This window comes from Oncorhynchus kisutch, linkage group LG2 (assembly GCF_002021735.2).
Source record: "Oncorhynchus kisutch isolate 150728-3 linkage group LG2, Okis_V2, whole genome shotgun sequence".
NCBI classification, from domain to species: Eukaryota; Metazoa; Chordata; class Actinopteri; order Salmoniformes; family Salmonidae; genus Oncorhynchus; species Oncorhynchus kisutch.
The window spans coordinates 52,962,049-52,984,067 of NC_034175.2; the positions used below are offsets into that span (position 1 = coordinate 52,962,049).

At 42.1% G+C, this 22,019-nt stretch overlaps 1 protein-coding gene across 10 annotated transcripts in view; it reads right to left on the bottom strand.

The window, feature by feature from the left end:
• LOC109868224 (unconventional myosin-Ib) overlaps positions 1-22,019 on the bottom strand; it is a 146,199-nt gene that overhangs the window by 113,523 nt on the left and 10,657 nt on the right. For 9 of the 10 annotated variants that reach the window (XM_020457660.2, XM_031797431.1, XM_031797469.1 and 6 more), the window contains exons 2-3: positions 11,133-11,278; positions 4,311-4,426 (exon numbers count right to left, since the gene is read on the bottom strand). In XM_020457660.2, coding sequence (XP_020313249.2) covers positions 4,311-4,426; positions 11,133-11,258 — 242 coding nt within the window. In that variant the 5' untranslated portion in view covers positions 11,259-11,278. Of the gene's footprint in view, positions 1-4,310; positions 4,427-11,132; positions 11,279-22,019 lie in introns of those variants that run through there. The other variant, XM_031797486.1, reaches the window with a different exon arrangement.

A 22,019-nucleotide genomic window follows, 5' to 3' on the forward strand; every position in this document is an offset into this window, starting at 1 on the left:
TACAAGCTTGGCACACCTGTATTTGGGGAGTTTCTCCCTTTCTTCTCTGCAGATCCTCTCAAGCTCTGTCAGGTTGGATGGGGAGCGTTGCTGCACAGACGTTTTCAGGTCACTCCAGAGATGTTCGATCGGGTTCAAGTCCAGACTCTGGCTGGGCCACTAAAGGACATTCAGAGACTTGTCCCGAAGCCATTCCTGCGTTGTCTTGGCTGTGTGTTTAGGGTCGTTGTCCTTTTGGAAGGTGAACTGTCGCCCCAGTCTGAAGTCCTGAGCACTTTGGAGCAGGTTTTCATCAAGGATCTCTGTACTTTGCTCCGTTCATCTTTGCCTTGATCCTGAGTAGTCTCAAAGTCCCTGCTGCTGAAAAACATCTCCGCAGCATGATGCTGCCACCATCATGCTTCACCGTAGGGATGGTGCCAGGTTTCCTCCAGGCGTGACGCTTGGGATTCAGGCCAAAGAGTTATCAGACCAGAGAATCTTGTTTCTGTGTCTTTATGTGCCTTTTTAGCAAACTACAAGTCAATTGCGTCTCATAAAGGTTCTGAATTCTTATGTAAATAAGGTGTGTTATTTTTTTTATATATTTGCAAAAATTTCAAACAAATCTGTTTTCGTTTCGTCATTATGGTATATTGTGTGTACATTGCTGAGGATTTGTTTTAAATGTAATCAATTTTAGATTAAGGCTGTAACGTAACAAAATGTGGAAAAAGTCAAGGGGTCTGAATAGTTCCCTATACGTTTCAGCGTATGATCTTTTTTTCTATGTAAATACCCAAAGCGGCCTTGGGTCGGAGGCCTAAAGGACCACTTAGCTGAGCAGACCTGAATGTTTGGAGATCTTTCTAAGATTTACTTATTTCATTTAAATCAAGTTGTTTTACGGCTCGGGTGACCTTTGAAAGCACAGTTTGGTGTGGTAAAATAAACAGGGTTTTTGGGAGGAGCGGCTCATTCACCTGTAAACTAAATAGTCAAAACTGCATCCCTAATGGCACCCAAATCTCTATAAAGTGTACTAATTTTGAACGGGGGAAAAGTAGTGTGCTATGTAGGGAACAGGGTGCCATTTGGGACGTGCACACAATGATGCTTTCCTCTCTATTAAGTTGTCGACAGGCTGCATTAATACCCACTGCCTATCCTGTTGGGCTGATCCAACTCTCCACTTAGTCATATAGCAAGCCCACACTGTTGTCTTTTGTCTTGTAGATCTGATAATGGTAATCAAGGGAAATGGCTGTAGATTAAAATCAACACCTTTCCAAATAGTGGCCTATGTACTACTGGGCCTTGTTCATAAAGCATAATTCAAGTAGGAATGTTATGTGCTTTTCCTCATGCAGTATCAGCATCAATATTCTAGAGCATATTTATATCACATAGCTTAGATAGATCATTAACTCAAGCTCAAACCTCCCGGTCTGCAAACTCAGTGAAATTCCATGGCCTGCAGTGATACATATTTGTCTGCTCTGTTTTGAATTCCAGCTAAGCTAAGGAAAATACATAAATGTTCTATTGAAATTGGTTTCCCCACCACAGATTACCATCTCCAGCTGCCTTGGGGGATGCTTTTTACTTCATAAAACACAAGTATGTTGATCATCAATATCATCCTTCTGTGACTGCATTGTCTCTGCCTCTGAAAATGGTGATTAGAACTTAAGATCGTATCTAAGGAAGCAAAATGGCGGAGCATCCGATGAATGTTGTTTGTGAATCATGATCCTCAATTACTTTCAAAATTGTCATACAGAATCTCAAGTAACACTGAGCTGTAGCAGTGACTGACATCTCCAGTCATGTTCAGCACTGAATATGGCATTTCCTCATAGTTTTCAGTGGTGGTGAGACCGTGACAGACAGGTTTAACGTGGCAGTGGTCTGGACTCAGTAGTCTCATGTTACACAGAGCTGGTTGTCAGTCAGCAAAACAAAGACAGAATGACAAGTCCAGATGGCCTGATAGGGACAAGATTAAGATCGATGTTATGGAGGGTTTTGCTTTGGGCCACGACAGACAGCCACTTCAGGACCTCAGAGGGACTAATCCTTTAGGCTGAAACCAAACTAGGGGTTGTGTCTCTAATGGCATCTTATTCCCTACATAGTGTACTACTTTTGACCAGGATCCATAGGGCACTACATTGAGAAGAGTGTGCCATTTGGGACGCATCCTAGGAGAGCAGTGAACTGTTGCGCTGTTCAGCTGTGTTTACCGTATATACTCCTCTTAGTTAACAGCTTAGCATCAGGTGAGATTTTCCTGCCATGTTATAACTCTTGACTATGAACAAGAAACTATGTCTGACTAGCAAATGATATAACATTCAGTACATTCAGAAAAGTTGAGTCAGCGTTTTACATGCATGTTGTGTCACCTGGATCTACCCCCAGCCGATACGGATAACCATTTAAGCCTAGATTGGCATCTTTCAACATAACCTGTCTATCTGAGAGGATTTAACTTCTTATGGCTGGGGGCAGTATTGAGTAGCTTGGATAAATAAGGTGCCCAGAGTAAACTGCCTGCTACTCAGGCACAGTTGCTAATACATGCATATTATTAGTATTAGATTTGGATAGAAAACACTGAAGTTTCTAAAACTGTTTGAATGATGTCTGGGAGTATAACATAACTCATATGGCAGGTAAAAATCTGTTGTCTGTTGTCATATCGATCCCATTAGCGGGATGTAAGCCATAAGAAGTTTTAAGAGAGCTGAAAACCTACTGAGTAGCAACCTTGAATGCATAATGTACTGTAGGAAAGGATCAGACATGGCACTGGGAGATGCAGATTGAGTAAGGTGGACTTAATGTACGTATAATGACAGACAACACTTTAATCCGAAGATCAGTGTAAATTATAACAGGTTGGGGGTGGATGTGTGTGTGTCTGCATCTGGCAACTGTTACTTAAATTGTAATCTCAGAGGAATGAAGTGTTGACTGTCCAACTCATTTTTACTGTTCAATGGGCCCTATGATGGCCTGCAATGGTGTATTGTCTCAAGTTGAGCCCGGAGCCCCATGGGCCTATAAATCTAGGGCCTCGGTTATCACTCTCTCCCCATCTAAGAGCTCTGTTTCTGTGCCATGATGGATAAAACAGATGCCCTGGATCAGCCCAGGCATGGCTCCAGATCCAAGATCAATGTGGGCCCTGGCCTCTGAAGGCTGATATCAGCATTAGAGAGGAGGAAGTAGAGCACTTCTTTTAAACAAGAGTGATGAAGCTAGTGGAAGAGAAACTGCAGGCGAGAGAAAGACTGAACAGAGCAGCATTGGGTCTGGAGGCCGAGAGAATGGAAAAGATCTTATAAGGAAAGAGATTGCCAAAAGAAACAGCTGGACACATCTGCCCTGTTTGACTGTCCTGCTGTCTGCTGAGTCACCACATGTGAAGAGAAAGAGGGGGTTCTGGAACAGGAGCAGGCCCTTTGAAGCGTACGCTCTAGTATAAATAAAATACCCTTTCATTTGCCTGGCTGTCTTTCTGTGACGAGTCCGTCAGTGCTGGAACAGCTAAGGGATCTCCCCCACTCCCGCCCTCCCTCTCTTTCGTCCTCCAACCATGGAGTGTCTGCTCCAGCCCAGGGATGCAGCAGGCAGGGAAGCTAGTTGGCCTTTGTTTTACCGTGTCAGAGCAGCAGGACACCTGCTTTGTTTTACTGTGGCAAAGCAGCAGGACCAGCAGTGCACCTACTGTGTTTTACCGTGTCAGAGCAGCAGGACCAGCGGGGAACCTATTTTGTTTTACTGTGTCAGAGCTGTGCAGCAGGGCCTCTGGGCTGGCTCCGGCACCGCTGTTGAGGGACAGGCAGATGGCCACCTGCTGGAGGGGTTCCCTCCAGGGGCCCCTCACTACCCAACTGTCTGTACCCCAAAACAAGTTCTAGTGTGTGGGACAGAGCACAGCACACATCCTCTATCTCAATACTGGTTAATTTGGTTGAGCTGTAGTTAAACTATACTGGTCCTTGGAAATCACAAAGGGAACAGTAAACTGAACAGTGAACTCAAAAGGAGGCAAAACAAAAACCTCTCCGCCAACCTACTGGCCGAGATGTGTATTGTCTTTTGGGCTCAAATGTTTCTGATTGTGTGCGCCAATCAATGCCGTTCACTTGTGTGTTTGACATTTTGCCTGAAAGATCAGGCATTTATAAACAGGGGCTTTGTTGCCTGTGGCCTCAACGTGGACAAAAAGACGCATCCTACACAACATGCCAGCAGTGGGGTGGAGGTAGACGGCACTACACAAAGATAGGGTGGAGGAAGGACCTAGGCCAGGCACTCACATGTGTGGGCTGAGCTCGTAGAAGTTCCTGTTGCGATACTCCTCCACCTTCTGTGGTGTGTAGATGGGGAGAGACCTGTAGGGGTTCATGGAGATCACCACACTGCCGATGTACGTCTGCAGAGAGAGGGAACAAGACACCAGGGTGTGATTATTAGAAATGATATATCACTACGCTGTCTATGTAGGTCTGCAGAGAGAGAGAGCGATAAAGAGTAGAGTGAGAGACATCAGGGTGTGATGGATTGACTAGTGTTCAGAGAACTTCTCTCAGGTAAGGAATACTGCTATGGTGTCTGAAAGTGATGTCTTGCTCAGCTCTGCTCTCAGGGAAGCACTGAGGTGAGAGGAGTTTCATTTTTGCATCCTCAGCTCTTCCCAGCTGGGAATTCTATCCTGCTGCATTGGTCAGGTATGCGGGAACTAGAAAGGAGTGGAAAGAGCATCAGCACGGGAGACTTAAAAACAAAGGAAAAATGTCTGGAATCCCAGGATGCGGCTTCTCCCGTGACACCCATATCAGAGGGGAGTCTGGTAGATAGAGGAATGTAGTGGGCACGAGTAGAGGGGGGTATGGGTGAGGCTACATCTCCAAATGGTGATGGCTGATAAAGGCACTGGACTCAAGTCATTGAAACAGATTTTGTCGGAAAGAAATGGGTCAGCTTGATGCAGCCGGGTCATTCTTTTAGTGCATTCTATGTACAGTACATCTTATTTCCATAAATTAGGATTGAGAAAAACATGAATTTCTGTACTTTGTCATTGTTGCTTAGAGTGTGATAAGAAAATTATACATAATAACGTCACATTTGGCATCGTTCCCCAGCTCCATTTATTACTGCAGAGTGAGACTGACGACAGTATGTCATTTCTGAAAGAATCAGTCAAACTGTAAACCTTACATTGAGATAGAAGAGGACTGCATTTTCAGGTGGTTCTAAACAACTCCTGATCCTCTCCACTCTCTCTGTTAAAATGGAAGTTATATAACCCACTCAGAACAGGAGAGCCAGACCTTTCCAAGGCAACACCACATCCCACTGCCTATTGTCAAAAAGTACATGGGAGGCATAATCGACTCTTTGGAGAACCCGAGGCGAGAATGGACAAGACAAATGGAGTGCTCAGAATAAAAGCAAGCGCTGGCTTGGTAGTGTCACTGCTAGACGACCAGGGCCATTAAGGCAAAGTTAAGGCTGACGCGACAATGGCCTTTTTTAACAGGAAAAGCACGCAAGTGCACACACTCCCATGATCTCTCAGCCTCCCATAATGAGTGCATGTACACTCCCTTCTCCCCCTGAATACCTCAGATAATTGTGGTACAACGGGACTGGAGGGATATACAGTAGAGAACATTATCAGGACTTAAGAGAAGGGAATGCTTTGTGTAAAAAATGATGTTCTCCCTCCGCAAGTGTTAAACTGGGTTTAGCATTAACGGAGTTATATAATTTAATATATTCTCAATGTATTTGACACTGACATTATGCTTGAATGTTTTACGGCAAAGAAAACAGGGGCTTTCCAACCACAGGGACCATTGACCCTAACTGAACACCAGACTCAATAATAATAGTAACCAGATCACTGTCAGTCCCATTATAGAAGTGTTGTCGTGATCTCCCATATAAAAAAGGGACAATTTCAAAAACGAGTTCTTTCAAGGATGAAAGTGAGGCAGTGCTGAGTAAATTACAGAGAAAGGGGAAATGTCTCCTTGCAGGACTTTGTAATTACAAGTTCCAAACACTAAAAGAAAATATTTTGCTTCCTCATTCCAAGCTAAGCATTATAATCCAGACATCACAGTCTAACAACATTCCCATTAGATCGAAGCTAAAACAGCAAGACCTATTCAAGGGAATATGTATAGTCAACACAGATGAGATGTCATGCCTAAACTGACATTTAAATGCGTGTTTGGCTTGGCTCGTCAAAATAAATGGATGACATCAGAAGGGGAGCGGTCGTAGGATCAAAAAAAAAAGGGTTGGCACTCATAGAAATCAGATATTTCTCACAGGAATCAAATATTTTCTTCTAAATCTCTGAAATGTACAGTCTCAGTCATGTACAACCGGTAAGGAACGAAAAGATTCACCTCATGAACGAAAACAACTGACACCATAACAAGTACCTAGGGACACTCACCTAACGGGCCTGTAGCGATTAGTAGCTAAATGTTGGCTGCAGCCAGCCAGTCAGCTTGTAAAACCACTCCTGGTCAGTGGAAGACCCCACCCAAATGTTATTATTACTGTACTACTTGTATCACTATGGGGTAGAGTAGAGGTGATAAAGACTATTATAAACTGGTTGGTTAAAACCCTGATTGGCTGACAGCATACCAAGGGTATGACAAAAGTTATTTTTACAGCTCTAATTACTTTGGTAACCACTTTATAGTAGTAATAAGGCACCTCAGGGGTTTGTGGCATATGGCCAGTATACCACGGCTAAGGGCTGTATCCAAGCACTCTGTGTTGCGTCGTGCATAAGAGCAGCCCTTAGCCGTGGTATATTGGCCATATTCCACACCCCCCCGTGCCTTATTGCTTAAACATCCTCCCTAGACCATCGTTCCTTATGTCAGCTATACCACTTCAGTTTCCTCAGTGCTGGTTTAAAGAGAGCCATAGTTTATTTTCTGGATTGTTGTGGAAAGATAAGAAACCAAGCATGAACCATAAACTGTGCATGTCAAGAAGCAAGGGTGGATTAGGTGTTCCTGAGTATTTGTATTACTTGTCTTATAATGCAAGATACCAATTGTCATGGGGTTATAAACATGGAGGAATAGTAGGCCGCTGGGAGTGGCTAGAGGAAAACATTCGAACAGAACATAGCAATTTGATCTCGAAATAATCATTATGGTATTAGCTCAAGTTCCATTGGAAAATAGATAATCCACTACTTGAGTTTTCATGTGAAGTGGCAAAGATGCGTCATAAAAGGTTATCAATGGAGCATCTCTCCCTTCATGTCCAATATGGAACAACCCATTGTTTACTGCAGAGAGAAAGACATAGGTTAATATTACCTGCCAAAGCCAAAACATCAGTCAGGTGGGGCAGGTAGTAAGGGATGGTGATGTCAAACCAATTAAAGATTTGATAGCAACGTTTAGCCTGAATTATATACAATTTCTGCCCTATTTAAAGATCAAAATCAATACTACAATTGATTTCTCAAAGGGTATTGCTGTGGGATCTAAAAGCGTGATGGACAACAAACAGAGGGGCCGGGCTGCTAATGGGAAGGGAACCGTTTCTGCCTTATACAAGCTTGTTGGCCTCTTCTCCCCAAACAACATCCTTACTCCGTTACATTGGGAACAGGACTTGTGTGAATCTCTGACCACAGTACAGTGGGATGCAATATGGAAAAACACAACATCTATATCCCGAATGTGTAAGTTATCAAATGAATCAAATTAAGGTTTTGCATATTACACCTAACAGGTTGAAAAAAATGAATCAAAGCCTTTCACATGTGGGTTGTTATGGCTGCGGTGGGGTTGGTACACTAATGCATCTGTTATGGAAATGTCCAGCTGCTAAAACATTTTGGACCGAGGTAGATATGTTGTCTGGAATTTTGAATGCATGTATCCCACATTGTCCTGTGTGCCTGTTAGGTGTATGGTGGACAATGTCCACCCTAGAATGACGCAACGCATCATTGCATTGGCCTTCCTGCCAGTCAAACAAACAATACTTAGGAATTGAAAGAGAGTAAACCAGTGCTTCAGCATGGACATTTGGTTAAGGAAATTCATGGATTTATTGACTATGGAACAAGCAGCGTCAGCCCTCCAGGACTATGACAATGGTCTCGTGGACATTATAGGAACATATGTAAATCAAAAAGCATAGCCTAGTATATTATTTGTATGTGAATAGCGTTGAGCTTACACCAGTCCAGCCGACGCTTGGCATTGCGCATGGTGATCTTAGGCTTGTCGGACAGGGTTACAGTGTCTCCTGACCCCTCCTGTCTCAGCCTCCAGTATTTATGCTGCAAAGTTTGTGTTTGGGGGCTAGGGTCAGTCTGTTATATCTGGAGTATTTCTCCTGTCTTGTCCTGTGTGAATTCTCTCCCTCTCCTTGGACCATGCCTCAGGACTACCTGATGACTCCTTGCTGTCCCCAGTCCACCTGGCCGTGCTGCTGCTCCAGTTTCAACTGTTCTGCGTGCGGCTATGGAACCCTGACCTGTTCACCGGATGTGCTACCTTGTCCCAGACCTGCTGTTTTCAACTCTCTAGAGACAGCATGAGCAGTAGAGATACTCAATGATCAGCTATGAAAAGCCAATTGACCTTTACTCCTGAGGTGCTGACCTGTTGCACCCTCTACAGCCACTGTGATTATTATTAATTGACCCTGCTGGTCATCTATGAACATCTTGGCCATGTTATATTATAATCTCCACCCGGCATAGGCAGAAGAGGACTTGCCACCCCTCATAGCCTGGTTCAGCTAGATTTCTTCCTAGGTTGCGGCCTTTCTATGGAGTTTTTCCTAGCCACCGTGCTTCTACACTGGCATTGCTTGCCGTTTGGGGTTTTAGGCTGGGTTTCTGTACAGCACTTTGTGACATCAGCTGATGTATGAAGGGCTATATAAATACATTTGATTGATTGTGTGTGGCTACTGGAAACCCATTTCATGAAGGTCCCGACGAACAATTCTTGTGCTGATGTTTCCAGAGGAAGTTCGGAACTGCGTAGTGCCTGTTGCAACCGAGGAGACGATTTTTACGAGCTACACGCTTCAGTAGTCGCAGGTTCTGTGATCTCCTGTGGCCTACCACTTCGCGGCTGAGCTGTTGTCGCTCCTAGATGTTTCCACTTCACAATAAGAACACTTAGTTGACCGGGGTAGCTCTAGCAGGGCAGAAATTGGACAAACTGCCTTGTTGGAAAGGTGGCCTATGACAGTGCCACGTTGAAAGTCACTGAGCTCTTCAGTAAAGCAATTCACTGCCAAATGTTTGTTTATGGAGATTGCATGGATGTGTGCTCAATTGTATACACCTGCCAGCAATTGGTGTGGCTGAAATAGCCAAATCCACTTATATATATATATATATATCCACCATATCCCTCTTGTTCACCCCTTTCTCATTTACCCCTATTAATGTCCTATATATGACTATCCAAGTTATTTACTCTTATCTTCACTTGTATCTATTATTGTTATGTTATTATTATTACTATATATATATATATATATATATATATATATATATATATATATATATATATATATATATATATATATATATATATATATAAATATAAAACTGTTGAGGAAAAACTAATTTTCCAGTTTTATACAAGATATTGCTAGGAAGTTCCCACTCAGGATAAAGCCAGAGTAACGTATTTACAAGTAGCACAGTCTTTAAATACTTCATCTACACAAAGAGCTGTTTAGCCCTCAAAGGGGAAGGTAAGCTGACAAAAGAGATGTGGTAATTGGCTTTACTTCATTAACAGAATTGTACAAACAAGAACAGGTTCTGACCAATTCTCACAGCCCATGTGTCTAAGATAGGGGAGTGATAAGATCTTTAAAGAATAAACAGAGGAAACTAGATTTCTGCCTGGCTTTTAGTGACCTAAAATTAATGAGCCAGTAACAAATCCCTCCTCTGTGCGGTATGTAAAGAGGTTACTGGACAGAGTGGAAAATTACCCGTTGAATTGTATGATTCAACTCAAGCATTTATACAGCACTAGACTTAAACAAAACCATTTTGCTCCAACATTACAGACTGACTTAGACCAACCATATGCTTTAGTTCACCGTTCGACAGAGAAATTTGAGGACAGCTTAGATGTCATAAACAACTCATATAAACACAGGAAGCGATATGAACTTAACTAAAATATCACGAAGCTGAGGTAGCCAGGCAATCATAGTTGAGCGTGGTGACATCAATCTCTGGGCTCTGACTTGGCTCTGTCCTAGTCAGCAGTGAGGAGAGAACCAGGGCCATAATCAGAGGCTGATGTCTGGAGACGCCAACTCACAGATAGGCAGGGGTTCCTGGGAGAAGCCAGGGAGCAGAGCACTGAGACAGAGTCCTCATCCAGCCTCTATATTCCAGACCTGGGTTCAAATATTATTCGGAATCATTTCAAATATGTTATATATGCTTTCTTGAGCTTGCCTATCTTAATGGACCAATAGAGTAGTGCCAAAACTGCACACCCTGACAATCTGGCACTCAAGGCAGGCATGCGCAATCGCTCAAAGTATTTGAAATATTTCAAATAGTATTGGAACACAGGTCTGCTCCATTCACCCCCCCCCCCCCCCCCCCAAGGGAAATGGCAGCAGCCAGTTGAATCTCCTCCCTGGAGCTCTGAATGTTCTGCCTCATTTGAGACATCTACATTCTTCAGTTATGTGACTTATTGATTGGTCAACTCAGGGCTTTGTGGTGAGGTTGCTGTATCTGTGCTGCTGTTTTTGGAGGCAAGGGCTAAAATGAATAGGCTAAGCAGTGAGTTTAGAAACAATGAATGATGTATCTGCAGATTGCTTAAGTGCACACTTTGTGTTTGTCTAAGCTAAGTGTAAACATGCACTTTTAGGGAGAGTGAAGCTGAGGGAACAATAACACGGCTGAACCACGACATTGAGACTGAGGCAGCTGGGGCAAAATCCAGTTACACAGTCAAACGCATCTGAATGTTAGCATACATTCAAGCATAATGTGAGTTTCAAATACATTGAGAATATATTAAATTATATAACTCAGCTATGGATAAACCCAGTTTAACACTTGCTGAGGGAGAACTTACATAGATCTCATTGTGGTCGAAGCGGTTCCTCAGGTTCATGATGAAGGAGTCTTCGTTGAGGGGTTCTAGCAGGACCATGTCCCCCACCCCTATCATGTTGTCCAGAAGTGACGTCTTCACCTCCATCTTGGAATCAGCAGTCCCCCCTGTAAAGAATAATAACAAATGGAATACATTAGACACAGGCCGTGATTTTAAAGCAAGAGAACAGGGGATGAACATGGATATTGCTGGCAAAAGTAAGTTGTTGCTATAGATTACATTATCTGCGGTCTGTTAGTCAATGCATCAACTCCAGAACTTCAGTCATGAACGGTTTTGGTGAACTCCTATGAAGATCAGGCACTCATGCATGTGCAGTGATAATCTAATCTGGAATAGTGATGCATATGAGTGCTTGATTGGCAGTCCACCATTTTATAGTAGTCCATAGTCCAATTGTAATCCAGCTGTGGTCTGCCTGGAGAGTTTGTGTCAAACACAGTCAGTGCCACTCCCCCAACCCCCAGCCGAGCCAACCCCCCCCCCATCCATATATCCCTGTCCAGACCAGATAGCATGCTCCCTGCTGATCCAATCGCTGTAATCCCCTCACATTAACTTGCCTCATCCAGGTCCATCATGGTATTTGACTTATACAAATGTCTGTCTTACATTGCACTACATACTGAAATGAATGCCCACAGACTACTAGACTATTTCCCCAGCTTGATGGCACCAACTCTGTGCTGTACAGTATGATGCAGGTAAAAAACAAAACTTTCCCAAAAATGCGGACACAGTCACAGCATGTTTCAGTGTGTTATCACACTATGCCAATATTACAAGACACCTTTGAAGAAAATAACCCAAACTAACCCAGAAGCCCATGTTTGTGCATAGTGCTCGTTTCTGCTGATCTAAAGAGCTGGGTTAGAAGGGGGGAACTGAACAATAGACGATGAGCACATTGCTTCACCCCAGCCCATCTGTTACAACAACGCACAGTGTTCGGGGTAGAGCAAAGCCCTGTATCAAGGCCTTGAATGTCCCTAGGCCACTCTTTATCTCCATCCCTATAGCACTAGGATTAGTGTCCACAGGAGATGGGAAAAAATGGGCGAAAAACTGCAACCCCCAGCAGTGTCTTTGTCTCCAGTTTTCTGGTTCGGATCTCTCCCCTTCTTTCCAAATATTACCCCCGGTTCGCTGTTAAGCAGCTGGGACAGAAAGGTACTGGTTGCAGATCGCTCCCCAGGTTTCGTGTCTCTGGGCTCAGTGCACCCCCCAAAATGGCACCATATTCCCTATAGTGCACTACTTTTGACAGAGCCCTCTGGTCAAAACTAGTGCACTATTATAGAGCAGTGATTCTCAACTGGTGGTTCACGACTCAAAAGTTTTCAATGGTCGTGGGTGTGAGTAAAACAAAGAATTACTTTTTGGGTGGGTATATTTATTTATGACAAAATACTAAATTCTGAACTTTGATGAGTTAAACCAGGTGTAAAGTGTGTAGAAATGAAAATGTTTATACATTTAACCTCTGAACAAGTTTTCAATCACATCATTTTCAATATAGAGCTAATAGCAGCAATATTTTGGTTGATTTTGTGGTTTCAGAGTTCATAAAAAGGTTTCATTAAGAATATGGGTAAAACGTAATTGACAATGAAAGAAGTGGGCATGTTGTTACCTTGTCATACAATTGCTACATTTCCTATCAATATAGCAATATCAATTGTTATCCAGATAGCATTTTGATTATTATTTTTTGCAATGTGAATATTGAGTAGCAACTGAGACAACATGGTTGAATTTGGGTCCTGGGGCAAAACCAGTAGAGAATGAAACACTGCGATAGAGAATAGGGTACCATTTGGGACATAGCCTCTCTGAGGAGCAAACCCAACCCCAACTCTGCCTCAAGCCATGCGAACATTCATGGACCACCGGGAGGTCAAGTGTGAAGTCCGTTCTTCCATTACATAATTCCCTGAGGAATCTCTCAAGTCCACTGTGTGCCGAGTTGTGAGGTTTGAACAGGCATCTCGCAAGCAGCCAATCAAACGGCCTCAAACCAAACAGTCGCTGAACACACACATCCCGCAGAATTTGAGATGGCTATGTTTAGAACTGTTTGTTATCGGCTGATCAACAGCTCCTCTGAAGACCTCAGGCTATAGGGCTTAATGGACTTCTGGTTCCACAGACAGCAGTTTATTTGATTTAGGATCAGCACCCCACCGTCTAATTCACTTAAAAAGGCAAAACGGCCCAGAATTATATAAGTGAGCATTGTATGTATAGTATACTTCTCCAGGTGCATGTAATGCAAGGACACCAACAAGGATCGGGTGCGTGGCAGAAGAGACTAATCTGGATGAGCTACTGCCCTGCCAGCCTGGTAGCCTAGTACCCCAGGTTCAGACATCCCTGCCAGGCAGCACCATTAGCAGCCAGTGACGCAACACTGAGCAGCCTCCCTCCATATCGAATCCTATTGAGAGACAACGGGAGAAAGAAGAGAGACATAGAGAAAGAGGACAGAGGCATAGAGAAAGAGGACAGAGAAAGGGAGAACGAGAGAGGGGCATAGAGAAAGAAAGGACAGAGGGAGAACAAGAGGCAGAGAAAGAAAGGATATAGAGAGGAAGAATGAGAGGGGCATAGAGAAAGAAAGGATATAGAGAGGAAGAATGAGAGGGGCATAGAGAAAGAAAGGATAGAGAGAGGGAGAACGAGAGAGAGGCAGAGAGAGAGCTAGCCAGATAGCCACCTACCTTCCACAGCATTCGTTTTAGGGGATTTTTGCCTGTTAAACTATCTGGTTCGCTACATTATTATGATTCACATAAAGCTAGCTACCTGAGTTAGGAAGTAAAACATTTGCTTTGTGTTCATTTTTTCCCATCTCTATTGCCATGGTGCTGGCTGGAAGAAGGTTCAGTGGATGGGTAAGTCCACAGTAAATCAATAGGGCTAACTGGCCAGCAAGCTAGCCACAAAGAATTGGTAGCTCGCCAGTTACCCACGAAAAATGGCACCTACCCATGAACCCCCTCTATTTCCATTTACTGTAACCATACTCGTCACACACTGAGCACCGACTGACAGACACAAGACGTTGAAAAGTATTTGAAATTTGCTCAGTCCAAATCTGAACCAATTGTAGCAGTCTGTGTCACAAGTTAAGACAACACAGTACAGTGCAAAGAAAAGTAGAGTATGTCAGTATAATACAGTACTTACTGTAGAGTAGAGTTTAGTACAGTACACTGGACTTCGATAACCAAAAGAGACTTTCAAACTCAAGGGGTCATAACATAGCCAACGCCACATTCTTTCTGCAGACATCTTTGAATCTTAATTTTGGAAAACGTGGTTTTCACAGTCATTCGGTTACCAAACTTTACATCTGCACTGTTTGAGTAAATGTGTTTTTCATAGCCGCGGGAAGTAGGGGTTCTGAAGTACCCCCTGATAAATCACAATTAATGTTTTTTTGTAACAATGCCTATGGAAATTGTTGAAATTAGTCCTTGTGCATAGAGTTCTATCATTTGTTTAACTTCGCAATCAATGGTTTTTGTTTGGCATACTTTTAAAGTGAAAAAGATTGGAGCCTCTGCATCATTCAGTTACCATGGAATTGCCCCATATGTAAAGTCTACTTAAATGTCTATGTTACATGGAGGTCTTGGTCCTGTGATTACGAAGCAAGTCACCTAGAACATATTGGTGCTGGCTCACCTCCAGCATTTGACATTGCCCCATATTTCCAGACTAAAGTAGAGAATATATAATTTAAAGGTTCCTGGAATGGGACCATGAGTAATTTACCATTTGCATATGGTGGTATGAACTGTAAAAGAATCCCCCTCTCCCAGCCCAACAGACAGCCTCAAACACACAAAGATCTGGCACTATTAGTTTTATTACAATAAATACAGAAAAATCCACATGTAACAGCTTAATTACATAAAGGAATATTAGTGAGTATATAGCCATAATACAAACAAACGAAAGGAGAATGGAATATATTTGAAAAGCCTAAAAATTGAAAAATACATTGAGAGCGGAGCCTCAAACATACACACAAAGATCTGGCACCATGCTACCGCGCTATACAGACAGCGCTCATTGACTAGGCTACATTAATAACGATGCTATACAGACAGCGCTCATTGACTAGGCTACATTAATAACGATGCTATACAGACAGCGCTCATTGACTAGGCTACATTAATAACGATGCTATACAGACAGCGCTCATTGACTAGGCTACATTAATAACGATGCTATACAGACAGCGCTCATTGACTAGGCTACATTAAAAACGATGCAGATGTAAATCTAATTTTGTGCACAAATATGTTAACAACCCTGATAGTGGGATAATGTAAAAATGTAAACAGACATGGATTGTGTATGTGTGCCATTCAGAGGGTGAACGGGCAAGAAAGGAAGTAGGTGCCAGACACACAGTTCGATTCCCAGAAGCTCACGCACGTGTGACTAAGTCGCTTTGGTAAAAGCATCTGCTTAATGACATTATATCATGGCTATATTCCCACTAATATTCCTTTATGATATTAAAATTTTACATGTGTATTCTTCTGACTTTATTATAATAGTTCGTGGTTGAGCATTTACCATGCTCAACGCAAATATGAAGCTTGTTGGTACGCAAATCATTTGACAGCTGCAGTTTGAGATGATTTATTCCCTTTTATTTATGAAAATAAATGGATACCGGTCTTTATTACCTACGATCTACGTCTGATATTTTACCTTAAATTTATTTAAATATTATGGTGTTTCTGTTCCAGAAAGGCTACTGTAAAATGTACTTTAGTTTATGTATTGCCTACCTAAAACATTAGTTAATACATTTAAGGTCCTTCAAAATAAAATAAAAACCTATCCTAGACGTTAGAAAGTAGAATATAAACTAGATATAGGCTACTGTGGGTGGAGTAGGCTAAATAATTACAACCAAATATGCCTAATTAAAATGACAAATACAGACAATGCACAGAGCTTGTGGCTGAGCAGAACCAGAACAAAAAATTGGAGAGTGAGAGAAGGCCGACAACATTGTTTAAAATTTGCTTTAATTATGCTCTGCTCCTTGCATCAAACTTGCAAATTCACATGCTTTGGCATTAAAAACAGCCCTGCTTTAGACTATCAAAGAGTTGTCAATGAATAATCATATCAATGGATGGAGTGAACAAATGGCTGCAGGAACCATTACTCGTTCTGATAAGTTGCATACCAAATGAGGCCTAATTAGACAAAAGATCAATGAAGCCATTCAACCGCGATACCAAGCCGCTCGACCGTGATACTTCCACGAGTCAAAGTTGTTTTTTTTGCCTTGGGCTTCATTAGTATCGTTGTAAGAAAACTAAATATGAACAATCGGATTTCACTTATTTTGGAAAATAGCCCTAATGTTGAAACAAACATTGTTGTCATCCAGGTTTTAAAAAGAACCAAGAGTTTAGTCTAATTACTGTTTTCACTTGCCATGGAAAAAAATATTGCGATACTGGCATCGTCACAACCCTAGCATGTACGCGTCTCTACATAAACCCTGCAAGATACTTTTACTTAGCCTCACTTCAACACAACTTGGTAGACTTGCACATTCCTAAATGTCTCCTTTCAGTCCTTCCCTGCATTTATCAGGGATGCAAACTGCTGAGGGCCCAAAAAGAAAACCTGCATTTCCCCTTAGCAGGGATTAACTAATTAAACAACAAAGAATATGATCTACATGATCAGTCTCTGTGTGTAAAATAAAAAGTGCTTAATGTGAACCTAACCCACAGCTAAAAGAAAATGTAAAGAAAGCAATCCAATGTAATTTGTTGCCTAGACTTTACTGCAAATGACACGCAAGTCTTGAGAAAAAAAACAATACACTAATATTGCAGTTAACAATGAAAGCCTTTATAATGCTTGTGACCACACACATAAATATTGCACTTGGGAAAAAAACATCTTAAAGTAGAAATAGAATGCCTGTCTGTTTCATTCTGTTTCCTCTATTATAGTGGCCACTATAGACGTCGATCAAGTGCACAAGCCTACATGTGTGCAAAAATAACTTTCACAGAGTAAAAATAAATACAAATAAAAATGTATAATCCCCCCTCACTCACACACGTTACTATCAAGTTCAACACAACAAAGACGTTCTACAATGTGCCAGCAAAAGTGAGAAACAGGGAAAGTGTGTGGTGTTCCTTCCACCTCTATAGTGGCATCCAGCTTAAGCCAGGCCCAGCTCCATTTGATCCCTGAATCCACTTAACAAGCAACGCCTCATTTTCACCTAATTCTCTCATTCTGAAAATTAACCACATACTGTAGAGATAACCACGATCTGTTAACTAATGGTTTAGTTCGTTACGGCAAGGAGTCGTATACCATTTAATGGTTAAGTTACTAATGTTAGCTCATCTGATGTTGTAACGTTAGTTACTAACGTTAGCTGTCTTGCTTTGCTAGCAAGCACATTTTTCACACCATATGCTCAAATATTTGATCAGATAAGATGGCTAATGTTGCTCAACATTTCACTGGCTAACTAACGAAGAATTCAATCCAGCTAGCAAGATACTTAATGCTGATACTTGTTCCACCACACTTTCTCCCTCACCTCACACTTTCCAAATACCAGTAGTTTTTCAGTTACAGCTTATGAAGTACACTTCATCACCTTCTCAACCCAGTCTCCGTGGTCAGGCTTTTCACCTAACGTTACCTCTATCTTTCAGGGGACTTGCTGCTTTAACTGGCAAGCTGACTTTCCAGAGAGCGAACTGATGCTGTAACTAGTAAATTGGTTCTCTTCTTTCTTCAGTTGCGTGCTGCGCTGCAATCTGTTGTAAACTATTGGCTGAGCCTTAGATACAGCCACTATTGCTCCGAACGCACATCACTCGTTCGTTTACAACCAGTAGTGATACATTATTCAATTTATGTTAGTCACTTGTCTGTGGAACGTGTTCAGTTTGTGTCTCAGTTGATGAATCTTGTTAAGTTCATACAAATATTTAGACATGTTAAGTTTGCTGAAAATAAAAAACACAGTTGTCTGTGGAGATGTAAATGTTTTTGCTGAATTTACAATAAAAAAACATTTAGATTTAAAGGCAGGTAAAATAGCAAGTGGGCTAGGTGCTAAATGCATTTTAGATTGCGACAAGGACTATGAAAAAGACAGTCTCTAAAAGTGGGTTTTTAAGGACCATTTTAGTGTTGGAGCTCAGATGGTCAGGGAGAGCATTCTATAGACAAGGGGCAAGGGTGCAGAAGGCTCTGTCCGCCATAGTTCTGAGACAGTCAGAGAGATAGAACATAATGCAAGCCCAACTTTCTCCTAAAGGTAACGTCACCCCTGGTCAGTCCTGCAACTTTGAATACAATAAAGCTCTTCATTCAGAAAATAACAAACAAATAGGCCTATATTGCTTATTTGGACACTGTGTCAACAAACCTCCAAAACGAGCTTCAACGCCATACAACACTCCTTCCGTGGCCTCCAACTGCTCTTAAATGCTAAATGTATGCTCTTCAACCGATCGCTGCCCGCACCTGCACGCCCGACTAGCATCACTACTCTGGACCCTTCTGACCTAGAATATGTGGACAACCATAAATACCTAGGTGTCTGGCTAGACTGTAAACTCTCCCACCCGTAGCATGCACTCCAGCAGGTATATTTCACTGGTCATCCCCAAAGTGAACACCTGCTTTGGCCGCCTTCCCTTCCAGTTCTCTGCTGCCAATGACTGGAACGAATTGCAAAAATCACTGAAGTTGGAGATTTATCTCCCCCACTAACTTTAAGCGCCAGCTGTCAGAGAGCTTACCAATCACTGCAGCTGTACACAGCCCATCTGTAAATAGCCCATCCAACCAACTACATACCTCATCCCCATATTTGTTTTTCTGCAAACCAGTATATCTACTTGCACGTCCTCATCTGCACATATCACTCCAGTGTAAATTGCTAAATTGTTATTACTTCGCCGCTATTGGCCTATTTCCTTACCTCCTTTATTTGAACACACTGTATACAGATTTTTCTATTGTGTTATTGACTGTACGTTTGTTTATCCCATGTGTAACTCTGTTGTTGTATTTGTCGCATTGCTTTGCTTTATCATGGCCAGGTCACAGTTGTAAATGAGAACTTGTTCTCAACTGGCCTACCTGGTTAAATAAAATAAATATTTTAAGCACCAGCTCAATTATATCATTTAAAAATGTATGCCAATTCATTTAAATCCTTATGGGCAAATTAGACAGACAGATATCCTCTGATATAAGCTACAGTAGAGCAGAGGTTCTTAGAATTCTTATAAAATGTAAAGCTCAGGCAACAGGTCCGGGTTAAAAGACAACTCATAGATAATAAATTGAATAATGAGTAGAAAGTGCTCAATTCTGCCGCGTCAGGAGGAATAAGGATTAGGACCTACTTGGAGGAAAGAGTTAAGGACAGGCAGCTGAAAGAAATTAGCTGAACACAATTCTCCTCTGACAAATTCATGACCAATGACATACAGCGCATTCGGAAAGTATTCAGACCCATGGACTTTTCCCACATTTTGTTAGTTACAGCACTAATCTAAAATTGATTAAATAGAGATAATTCCTCATCAATCTACATACAATACCACATAATGACAAAGAGAACAGGTTTAGAAATGTTTGCACATTTATAAAAAATTAAAATTTTAATAAGTATTCAGACCCTTCGCAATGAGACTCAAAATTGAGCTCAGGTGCATCCTGTTTCCATGTATCATCCTTGAGATATTTCTACAACTTGATTGAGTCCACCTGTGGTAAATTCAGATGATTGGATATGATTTGGAAAGACACCTGTCTATTTAAAAAATAAATGTAACCTTTATTTAACTAGGCAAGTCTAGATAAAAAGGTCCCACAGCTGACCGTGCATGTCTGCAGCACTCAAAGTCCCAAAGAACACAGTCAACTACATCATACTTAAATGGAAGAAGTTTGGAACCACAAAGACTCTTCCAAAAACCTGGCACCATCCCTATAGTGAAGCACAGTGGTGGCAGCAGCATCATGCTGTGGGGACGTTTTTCAGCAGCAGGGACTGGGAGATAGGATCGAGGGAAAGACGAACGGAGCAGCGTACAGAGAGATCCTTGATGAAAAGCGATCAGGACCTCAGACGGGGGTGAAGGTTCACCTTCTAACAGGACAATGACCCTAAGCACACAGCCAAGACAATGCAGGAGTTGCTTCGGTACAAGTCTCTTAATGTCCTAGAGTGGCACAGCCAGATCACTGACTTAAACCCGATCAAACATCTATGGAGAGACCTGAAATTAGCTGTGCAGCAATACTGCACATCCAAGCCGGCAGAGCTTGGGAGGATCTGCAGAGAAGAAATGGGAGAAACGCCCCAAATACAGGTGTGCCAAGCTTCCAGCATCATACCCAAGAAGACTTGATGCTGTTATCACTGCCAATGTGCTTCAACAAAGTACTGAGTAAAGGGTCTGAATACTGTAAATGTGATAGTTTTTATTTTTAATAAATTTGCTTTGTCATCATTTTTTGAATCCATTTTACAATAAGGCTAACATGTGAATACTTTCCGAATGCACTGTATAAGCTACAGCTTTTACATTCCCTGTCTGAGCACTGCCTGGGGCAATAGGAACATAAGGACGACTTCTATTTTATTTAATATTAAAAACATACAATACAGTAAAAACAGGGACCCGAACAAGTGACCTATCGGCCACCGGCCCAAGCTCCCAACCGCCAGGACACCAACCCTCCAAGATCCTCCCCCAGTTCAAAGCTGCTAGAATCTTGACTAGAACAAAAAAATATATATCATTTTACTCCAGTGCTAGCCTCTCTACACTGACTTCCTGTTAAGGCAAGGGCTGATTTCAAGGTGTCACTGCTAACCTACAAAGCATTACATGGGCTTGCTCCTACATATCTTTCCAACTTTGTCCTGCCGTACATACCTACATGAACGCTACGGTCACAAGACGCAGGCCTCCTTACTGTCCCTAGAATTTCTAAGCAAACAGCTGGAGGCAGGGCTTTCTCCTATAGAGCTCCATTTTTATGGAATGGTCTGCCTATCCATGTGAGTGACGCAAACTCGGTTTTGACCTTTAAGTATTTATTGAATACTCATCTCTTCAGTAGGTCCTATGAGTGCAGTCTGGCCCAGGAGTGTGAAGGTGAACGGAATGGCACTGGAGCTGCCCTTGCCCTCTCTGCCTGGCCAGTTCCCCTCTCTTCACTGGGATTCTCTGCCTCAAACCCCATTACAGGGTCTGAGTCACTGGCTTACTGGTCCTCTTCCATGCCGTCCCTAGTATCGGTGTGTCACTTGAGTGGGTTGAGTCACTGATGTGATCTTCCTGTCCGGGTTGAGTGTGTGTATATGCATATGCAGTTCAGAATAGAAATGACTTGTATTTTAACAGAAATGGTTCTAACCTAGACTTGTTTTCAACAAGAACTTCTACAGTAAAGATGTACAGTAGGCCTGATCATTTTTCATCTTATCTGTACTGTTACTTAGGGTTGCATCAGTAGCTAGCTAACTTGCTTTGGCTAACGTTAGCTATATACACAAGGCAAGGGGATTGTTTGAAAGAGAAACTCACATATACTACTATGAGATACTACTCCCTTATTTCTGCTTATCATAGCCTTTTGTAAAATGACAACAATGCCTTGCTAGCTGACTTACTTTTCCACTGTCGAAGCACTGTTTCCTGAAGGATTCTGCCCTGTTCTGAAAGAATTCCCTGGGTATACTGTCATGCTGGGTTTTGTTTGGTCAGGACGTGTCGTTATATGAATTTGTTCATTTTG